Source organism: Uranotaenia lowii, unplaced genomic scaffold (genome assembly GCF_029784155.1).
Source record: "Uranotaenia lowii strain MFRU-FL unplaced genomic scaffold, ASM2978415v1 HiC_scaffold_1204, whole genome shotgun sequence".
In the NCBI taxonomy this organism is placed as follows: domain Eukaryota; kingdom Metazoa; phylum Arthropoda; class Insecta; order Diptera; family Culicidae; genus Uranotaenia; species Uranotaenia lowii.
Genome location: NW_026597194.1, coordinates 1 through 10584, shown reverse-complemented (window position 1 = coordinate 10584; position 10584 = coordinate 1). Strand labels below are relative to the sequence as shown.

At 38.7% G+C, this 10584-nt stretch overlaps 1 protein-coding gene across 1 annotated transcript; it reads left to right on the top strand.

The window, feature by feature from the left end:
- Positions 1 to 6974: 6974 nt before the first annotated feature.
- On the top strand, positions 6975 to 10572 carry LOC129759217 (uncharacterized; the record flags this gene model as incomplete). Its single annotated transcript, XM_055756622.1, has 1 exon — positions 6975 to 10572. A coding segment is annotated over exon 1 (3598 nt), but the record flags the coding sequence as incomplete, so codon positions are not given.
- Positions 10573 to 10584: the final 12 nt, after the last annotated feature.

Below are 10584 nucleotides of genomic sequence, written 5' to 3'. Positions count from 1 at the left end.
TGTGATTATTTGTGTTTTGATTACTGTAACTAGTACTGCCGCTACCGTTTGTACAAATTGCGTTGGTGGTATCGAAAAGTCCGGTCGTTGGGTCATGATACAGGCCAGCAGACGCTCCTAGTGGATCGGAATCCGCATTCTGCTGCTGGGTGTAGCTTCCTACCTGTGGTTGTTGTTGCGGCTGTTGTGACTGGTGTTGCGGTTGTTGTTGCTGCGTCTGTTGATGGGATAGCTGCTGATACCCACCAAGATGATGATGGGCTGAGGGTGGGGGCGGCTGGGGCGGTATCTGCGGCAGATGTTGCTGCTGGTGGTACTTCACATTGGTGTTTGGCAACACTGGCGCCACACTGCCCGGAAAGCTATTCGATATGTCCGCGTACAACCCATGATGGTCCATTGCGACGGCCCTCGCTAGAATCGATCCCTGCTTCCGGTCAGATCAGAACGTTTACGCGGCTCTCCACGTCCGAATTCATCGATTAGCTGCAGTCGTTAACCTGCAAAGGCAAAAACAAAAACCCAAGGTCAATCAATTTTCAACCAAAACAAAAAACAAAATTTACAAAAGCTCTGAAAACTTTCACCATCATTCGGAATCCACCCGGACTGCTTCGATAGCGTCGTCCTGGTAATTATTCAAAATATATGTCAAAACAATTATGATAAATTATTCATGGACCTTCGCGAGTGGCGACACATTCTATCCATCAAATGCACACTTTGGGGGAGGAGATCGAAATAAAAAAAAATAGAACACGTTCGCGTCAGGTTCACTTTCGTTTATGGTGCCCCCGATCCAAGCAACCCGACATATGTTCCATATACATATGCATCGCGTGAGAATACCCTGGGAAAATCCATTTTCCATTTTCCCGCCCTCGACCGGCACCCCCCCCCCCAATAGGGAAAAGTGATTGTCTGTAAGGCTATAACGGAAGGAGGACACCCAGAGGACCTGCTGCAGGCAGGGCGAAGTCCTGCACCATCATAATGGACTGTCAGGAAAAATGATGTTAATGTGCCCCCCATATGGGCCCCAAAGTGTGTGCCCTTTTTTCCCCCAAACACAGACAAAGTTAAAGCGATCGGTTCCGGGGAACTGGTGCTGTTGCTGCCGTTGCTGTCACATTATGGCGTTTGTTCGCTCGGCCGACCGTATTATTGTATGGAAATTATTTTTGTGTTTCCATTTCATGCATATGCTGACGATGATTCGTCCTCCCATATTGATTAGTCGTTGCCGGCCGATTCCCGATGGGCTTTGTCGTTTGTTTCGTTTTAGTAATAATAATCGCTGAAGAAGAGTGTGGCCAAAACATATTCATTATTCAGCATTTGGAGTGATTACAGTCGCCTGGAGACATCACACGCAATGAAGAATTTTTCTCTGCATTAAATTATTAACTCTGAAAATCAATTAAAGCGATGAAAATATATTTCTAAAACCTTCTCAATAAGTTAGGTGAAGTTCTATGAGCACGCTCCAAGTTGCTCTAAAAATGCAATACATACATTTTGGTACCTTTGATAATCAATTCCAACATGAGTCAATCAAAGCAACCATTTATATATTTTTCTTTTTTTAAATTGCGACCCAGAGATGGGTCTTGACTCAAACATTCAGTCAGCGAAACTTTTTTTGTAGAGAAATGAATCCAACTTAGATGAAATTTCAGGGACTAGATAAGAGAAAATCGATGTTGAAAAACATGCGAAAAAAAAAAAAAATTCGCCTTGTCTCCCGGTGAGACTTGAACCCACATCTTGCGCCTCTCCGGGGCCCATGTATTAACATTCTACTACAGGAGACCAACCTGGCGTATGAATATTATACTGGTTGAGTGTCGATGTCTATCGGAATGAAGGGAATAGTTCTCCCATGTGATCATAATCATTTTTCTTGGTCTATTTCTATTCCCATCATTTCATCTTACGGTAGTTGGAATCAAGTTTGGACATTTTTAAGCACGGCAAGATTTGCATTGCCTTCTCATATCCTGCACGGGTTGTCAGTTATGATGAGAAATGATGCGTTTGCCGTATTTGCCGTGCTTAAAAATGTCCAAACTTGATTCCAACTACCGTAAGATGAAATGATGGGAATAGAAATAGACCAAGAAAAATGATTATGATCACATGGGAGAACTATTCCCTTCATTCCGATAGACATCGACACTCAACCAGTATAATATTCATACGCCAGGTTGGTCTCCTGTAGTAGAATGTTAATACATGGGCCCCGGAGAGGCGCAAGATGTGGGTTCAAGTCTCACCGGGAGACAAGGCGAATTTTTTTCGCATGTTTTTCAACATCGATTTTCTCTTATCTAGTCCCTGAAATTTCATCTAAGTTGGATTCATTTCTCTACAAAAAAAATATATATTTTTCGAATGATGTTTTTGGTATTGAAGAAATGTTGTTGTGTTATCATTTTCTCTAGTGAATTCAGTGAAAATTACACAATTTACAGTGCTTTTTTTTAATTTTGTCAAAAAAACTGTTACTACGTGAATCAGGTAAGTTTAAAACAATTTTTGCATACTGTTTTTCAAAATGCTAGTCTGAATATTCGTTGTGCGAAATAGACTTTGGTCAATTAGACCAAAAACCCATTACCACCATTATTATCATTATCAATTCCACTCGCTGTTATCATCATCATTATCTTTGTCACATTAGCCTGTCCATCGTTTGTTTCACCTGGGGCCAGCAACTTTTGCAGTATTGGCTGTCACTTAATGTACGCTTAGCAATTGTTGTTACCGGTCATTAGCTCCGTTTATAGAATCGTGTCCTCGAATGGAGCAGTAAATAGATTTTTGAACTCAAGTAGAAACAACATTTTTGAATGGAATTGTAAAATTACCTACATTTTGTTATTAATTTTCAATCAATAAAGTGAAAACACCTGGAAAATTCTGAAATCAGGCTCGGAAAGTCATCATAAACCTTCGTCGCCTGTCTATAATGAAAATTAAATAATCTCGGTGTCACAGAATGAAATCGTTTATGAGATCGTTCAACGGCGCTCGAGTGATATTTTGGCACTTCCTCTGATATTTTTTTTTGTTTGAGATACCCCGAGCTTTAATCAGTGGCTGATGGATAAGGAATCGTGTATTTTTGTCACAATATCCTGTGGTAGCCATTTGGGAAAACTTTCCAAAGTGATATGAGCACCATTTCTTGACGGTTGCCATCAAATGAAAAATTTCAGCTCAATCGGAATTGATTTAGGGGTGCCTCAAAGCGCTGTAAGTTTAGATTTTCAGACCCTCAAAAGCAATCCTAGGGGTGTCAACAAAGTAAATGAAGATAATCGAAATTCAATGTAGATGCCAAATTACTTCAAAATGCAAAAAACGTCGAAATCTGGAGTCGATTCGAAAAAAAAATTAGTGCAATTTTTGTAATTTTTGTCATTTTTGTATTTCTTGATTTTTCTGTCCTTTTTGTAATTTTTTGTAATTTTTGTCATTTGTGTCATTTTTGTCGTTTTTGTAATTTTTGTAATTTTTGTCATTTTTGTAATTTTTGTCATTTTTTGTAATTTTTTGTAATTTTTGTAATTTTTGTACTTTTTGTACTTTTTGTACTTTTTGTAATTTTTGTAATTTTTGTCATTTTTGTCATTTTTGTCATTTTTGTCATTTTTGTCATTTTTGTCATTTTTGTCATTTTTGTCATTTTTGTCATTTTTGTCATTTTTGTCATTTTTGTCATTTTTGTCATTTTTGTCATTTTTGTCATTTTTGTCATTTTTGTCATTTTTGTCATTTTTGTCATTTTTGTCATTTTTGTCATTTTTGTCATTTTTGTCATTTTTGTCATTTTTGTCATTTTTGTCATTTTTGTCATTTTTGTCATTTTTGTCATTTTTGTCATTTTTGTCATTTTTGTCATTTTTGTCATTTTTGTCATTTTTGTCATTTTTGTCATTTTTGTCATTTTTGTCATTTTTGTCATTTTTGTCATTTTTGTCATTTTTGTCATTTTTATCATTTTTGTCATTTTTGTCATTTTTGTCATTTTTGTCATTTTTGTCATTTTTGTCATTTTTGTCATTTTTGTCATTTTTGTCATTTTTGTCATTTTTGTCATTTTTGTCATTTTTGTCATTTTTGTCATTTTTGTCATTTTTGTCATTTTTGTCATTTTTGTCATTTTTGTCTTTTTTGTCATTTTTGTCATTTTTGTCATTTTTGTCATTTTTGTCATTTTTGTCATTTTTGTCATTTTTGTCATTTTTGTCATTTTTGTCATTTTTGTCATTTTTGTCATTTTTGTCATTTTTGTCATTTTTGTCATTTTTGTCATTTTTGTCATTTTTGTCATTTTTGTCATTTTTGTCATTTTTGTCATTTTTGTCATTTTTGTCATTTTTGTCATTTTTGTCATTTTTGTCATTTTTGTCATTTTTGTCATTTTTGTCATTTTTGTCATTTTTGTCATTTTTGTCATTTTTGTCATTTTTGTCATTTTTGTCATTTTTGTCATTTTTGTCATTTTTGTCATTTTTGTCATTTTTGTCATTTTTGTCATTTTTGTCATTTTTGTCATTTTTGTCATTTTTGTCATTTTTGTCATTTTTGTCATTTTTGTCATTTTTGTCATTTTTGTCATTTTTGTCATTTTTGTCATTTTTGTCATTTTTGTCATTTTTGTCATTTTTGTCATTTTTGTCATTTTTGTCATTTTTGTCATTTTTGTCATTTTTGTCATTTTTGTCATTTTTGTCATTTTTGTCATTTTTGTCATTTTTGTCATTTTTGTCATTTTTGTCATTTTTGTCATTTTTGTCATTTTTGTCATTTTTGTCATTTTTGTCATTTTTGTCATTTTTGTCATTTTTGTCATTTTTGTCATTTTTGTCATTTTTGTCATTTTTGTCATTTTTGTCATTTTTGTCACTTTTGTCATTTTGTCATTTTTGTCATTTTTGTCATTTTTGTCATTTTTGTCATTTTTGTCATTTTTGTCATTTTTGTCATTTTTGTCATTTTTGTCATTTTTGTCATTTTTGACATTTTTGTCATTTTTGTCATTTTTGTCATTTTTGTCATTTTTGTCATTTTTGTCATTTTTGTCATTTTTGTCATTTTTGTCATTTTTGTCTTTTTTGTCATTTTTGTCATTTTTGTCATTTTTGTCATTTTTGTCATTTTTGTCATTTTTGTCATTTTTGTCATTTTTGTCATTTTTGTCATTTTTGTCATTTTTGTCATTTTTGTCATTTTTGTCATTTTTGTCATTTTTGTCATTTTTGTCATTTTTGTCATTTTTGTCATTTTTGTCATTTTTGTCATTTTTGTCATTTTTGTCATTTTTGTCATTTTTGTCATTTTTGTCATTTTTGTCATTTTTGTCATTTTTGTCATTTTTGTCATTTTTGTCATTTTTGTCATTTTTGTCATTTTTGTCATTTTTGTCATTTTTGTCATTTTTGTCAGATTTGTCATTTTTGTCATTTTTGTCATTTTTGTCATTTTTGTCATTTTTGTCATTTTTGTCATTTTTGTCATTTTTGTCATTTTTGTCATTTTTGTCATTTTTGTCATTTTTGTCATTTTTGTCATTTTTGTCACTTTTGTCATTTTTGTCATTTTTGTCACTTTTGTCATTTTTGTCATTTTTGTCATTTTTGTCATTTTTGTCATTTTTGTCATTTTTGTCATTTTTGTCATTTTTGTAATTTTTGTCATTTTTGTCATTTTTGTCATTTTTGTCATTTTTGTCATTTTTGTCATTTTTGTCATTTTTGTCATTTTTGTCATTTTTGTCATTTTTGTCATTTTTGTCATTTTTGTCATTTTTGTCATTTTTGTCATTTTTGTCATTTTTGTCATTTTTGTCATTTTTGTCATTTTTGTCATTTTTGTCATTTTTGTCATTTTTGTCATTTTTGTCATTTTTGTCATTTTTGTCATTTTTGTCATTTTTGTCATTTTTGTCATTTTTGTCATTTTTGTCATTTTTGTCATTTTTGTCATTTTTGTCATTTTTGTCATTTTTGTCATTTTTGTCATTTTTGTCATTTTTGTCATTTTTGTCATTTTTGTCATTTTTGTCATTTTTGTCATTTTTGTCATTTTTGTTATTTTTGTCATTTTTGTCATTTTTGTCATTTTTGTCATTTTTGTCATTTTTGTCATTTTTGTCATTTTTGTCATTGTTCGCGCATACACGAAATTGGGAAAAAGGGAATACCCCCCGGATTGAAATCATCGAGAAGCGGAGTTTTAGCAGTGGGTCGTACTCGGGATGCTGTCAGTTATTCGGGAGCTAGGAAACAACAACGAGAAAAAGAGGAATTTCCGGCATCCCTAATTTATAAAAGGCCGATCAGCTATCATGTGTTTCTCTTTTTGCTCTGACACGAGAACCGTCAAAGTCGAGCCAGCGAACGCACACTCGGACTGCTATTTGAAAAGTGAAAGTTGTTTTGATTCAAAATTTTGTATAGAGAAGTTAAGTTTAGATTTTGTTAGCTGTAAATAAAGTTAAATTAAGTGAAAGTTAATAAAAGTATCGTTATTGTGACCAAATTCAAACCGTGTACTTACCTGCAAAACGAAGAACCGGAAAACTTACCTGCAAACCGAAGAAACCAGAAAGAAAGTGCAACCTGAAAAGAAAATAAACTACCATCAAAGGAAGATACTCACCCGCAACGTTAGAAGAATCCTACTTACCCGCCAGCTGCTAATCCATCCTGCCGATCCGATAAGGTACTTCCATATGGTCCTTCGAACCGGATGATCGTCGAACTCCGAGCATCCGGAACCCCTATACGTTTCAAGGAAGACATCATCTACACCATCACGTTTCCGGAGTTGGATTAGTTCCTGTTGATATAAATTTACAAGGCAATCTAATTGCCTCTAAAAGGTAATTAGAATTCCATTAACTTTAAACGAGTGTCGTTTGTGCTCCGCTGGTTTTTCGATTTCCAGACAATTCGGCGTTGGAAATGGCTTCGGAGCGACGAATCAAGTCTCTGAAACTGAGAATCCGCAGTTTAGAGACGTCCTTCAACCTCATCAAGGTTTTCGTCGACAACTACGACGAAGAGACACAATCGATTGAGGTACCCGTTCGCCTGGAGAATCTGGGTGTTCTCTGGACGGACTACTCCAAGACCCAGGCCGAGCTCGAAGCTTCCGATGTCGACGACATGGATACACTCGAGCAACAGTTCAAGCAGCGATCGCATTTCGAAACAGAATACTACCGAGTAAAAGGGTTCTTACTGGCCGTTAATAAAAATGTTTCGACTTCGTACCCGCTTCCTGTTCAGTCAAATGCGCATTTCCCTGCTTCTTCTCAGATCCGGCTGCCCGATGTGAAGCTTCCGGTGTTCAATGGGTCGTTAGAGCAATGGCTGAACTTTCACGATCTGTTCGTTTCTCTGGTACACTCTTCTAGTGACTTATCAAACATCCAGAAATTCTATTATTTGAGATCGTCGTTAAGCGGAGATGCCCTAAAGCTTATTCAAACCATTGCGATAAGCGCTAATAACTATCCCGTTGCTTGGAACCTTCTTGTGGAGCATTTCCAAAACCCTGTTCGTTTGAAACAAACCTATGTTGATTCATTGTTTGAATTTTCACAACTCAAGCGAGAATCTGCGGCTGATCTTCATTCGTTGGTTGAACGGTTTGAAGCGAATGTTCGAATACTTAAACAGCTTGGGGAAAGAACAGAATATTGGGATGTTTTACTAATACGAATGCTGAGTATCCGCCTTGATCCAACAACTCGAAGAGATTGGGAGGAGTTTTCGTCTTCGAAAGAGGCATCAACGTTCCAAGATTTGGTAGGCTTCCTTCAACGACGAGTCACAGTTCTACAGTGTGTGAGCAACGGTCAGCCAGAGTGTTCAGCAACAGCTTCAGCAAAAAAATCGACTTCTCGTCCTCCACTTGTTAGCCATTCAACCCAGTTCAACTATCGGCAGTGTGTCGCTTGCTCCGACCATCATCCATTGTACCAGTGTTCCGTTTTTTCTAAAATGACTTCCGAAGACAAAGAGAAACTTGTGCGCCGCCAACAACTTTGCCGAAATTGTCTACGGAAGGGTCACGTGAGTCGAAACTGTTCGTCGAAAAATACCTGTCGGAAGTGCCGAGGCCGACACCATAGCCAGCTCTGCAGTGAAGACCATTCTCAACAGGAGCGGATCAAGCAACGAGTCGAATCAACTTCAACAACGGATACCGGTGCTACTAGCGAAGCAGCATCAACATCACTTTCAGCAGCGATTCATAACCCAGGGGCTGGTCGCCATTCCAATAAGGTGATTCTCGCAACAGCTGTGATAACTTTAGTCGACGATCACGGCAATTCACACACAGCAAGGGCACTTCTGGATTCAGGAAGCGAGTGCAGCTTCATTACCGAGTCGTTTTCTCAACGGCTTCAGAGTCGTCGTGAAAAGGTCCACCTATCGATCTCCGGAATTGGTCACACGTCTACACATGCCCGCCTGAAGCTCCGCACCACAGTACGCTCTCGCATTACTCGGTTTTCCACCATCGTCGAATTGCTTGTACTTCCGAAACTCACTCTAAATCTACCGTCGACAACCATGAACATTTCGAGCTGGAGCTTTCCAGAGGGAATTCAGCTAGCAGATCCAGCGTTCTACCAGGCAAATACCATCGATGTAGTTCTGGGCGCTGAAATATTCTTCGACGTCTTCAAACCATCAGGCAGAATATCAATTGGAGATGGCCTTCCGATGCTGGTGAATTCGGCCTTTGGATGGGTGGTCTCTGGAAAATTCATGCAGTCGAATCAGCTCAACACTATTTCCTGCAACGTTGCTACTGTGGCGGACATCCATCGATTCATGCAACGGTTTTGGGCGATTGAGGAGGAGAGCGCCGTTCCTAGTCTCTCGGTAGAAGAAGCGGCTTGCGAGGAGCATTTTCGTCGCACAGTACAACGAGCGTCAGATGGCCGGTATATTGTGCGATTGCCTTTGAAGGAAGCTGCAGACACCATAGGCGACAACTGCAACACTGCGCGACGTCGTTTTCATATGATAGAATCTCGCCTTCAACGCAATAGGGAGCTACAGATTCAATATCGGGACTTCATGACAGAATACGAAACTCTCGGCCACATGCAGCGAGTGACGGGCACAGTTGAATCCGATTCTTCCCGGTATTATCTACCTCATCATCCTGTGATTCGAGAAACAAGCTCTACTACCAAGGTGCGAGTTGTTTTTGACGCCTCGTGCAAATCCGCTTCCGGAAAATCGCTAAATGATGTGCTTATGGTAGGCGCAGTCATCCAGGACGATCTGAGAGCCATCATTCTGAGGTCCAGGCTTCATCAGATCATGCTCATCGCTGATATCAAGCAGATGTATCGTCAGATACTTGTTGACGACAGAGACATCCCACTCCAGCGGATTTTTTGGCGGAATTCCCCGGACCAACCTCTAGAAACATTCGAGTTGAAAACGGTCACTTATGGTACGGCCAGTGCACCGTTTCTCGCTACCAGGGTCCTCCAGCAATTAGCCGATGACGAAGAGACGAACTTTCCAGAAGCAGCCAAGGTCCTCAAGAGGGATGTTTACGTAGACGACCTCTTCACCGGCGGAAGTTCTCCAACGACGGTAACTGAACTACGGACTCAGCTTGACCAGTTATGCCGGAGAGGCGGATTTGAATTCCGAAAGATTGCCTCTAATTGCGAATCGGTTCTCGACGGCATTTCTTCTGACAGACGTGCCATTCAATCCTCGGTCGAACTGGCGGCAGACCAGTGCATCAAAACTCTGGGCCTACACTGGGAACCTACGGGTGACAACTTGCGGTTCCACATACAACTACCGAAGCAGCCTCCAGACACCCTTATGACGAAACGAATTGCTCTGTCACAAATCGCGCAACTTTTCGATCCTCTGGGCCTGGTTGGGCCAGTCATCGTAACCGCCAAAATTTTTATGCAGACGCTGTGGAGCCTTACATCTGACGACGACAAACCGTGGGGTTGGGACCAACCACTGCCAGATTCGCTCTCCACCTATTGGATTAATTACTATTCTCAGTTGCCTCTGCTCGAGCAGCTAAGAATACCTCGTTGTGTCGTATTGCCCAACCCAAGTAACATCCAGCTTCACCTATTTTCGGACGCATCGGAACAAGCCTATGGCGCCTGCGCGTATCTTCGATCGACCGATTCGTCTGGGAATATTTTGGTTTCATTACTAACGGCAAAATCGAAAGTTTCCCCCCTAAAAAGGCGTAGCATACCTCGTTTGGAACTTTGTGGGGCCCTAGAAGCAGCGCAACTCTATCAGAAGGTCTGTTCCGCTCTTGGGTCGACGTTCACAACCTTCTTCTGGGTCGATGCCACAACAGTGTTGGCCTGGCTTAAGGCTATCCCGTCGGTATGGACTACGTTTGTGGCAAATAGAGTATCCAAAATCCAGCTTGCAACGGTGGACACCTGCTGGAACCATGTTGCAGGGCAACAGAACCCTGCAGACCACATCTCTAGAGGCATCGGGGCAGGAACGATTCTCTCGTGCGACCTTTGGTGGAAAGGTCCGCAATGGC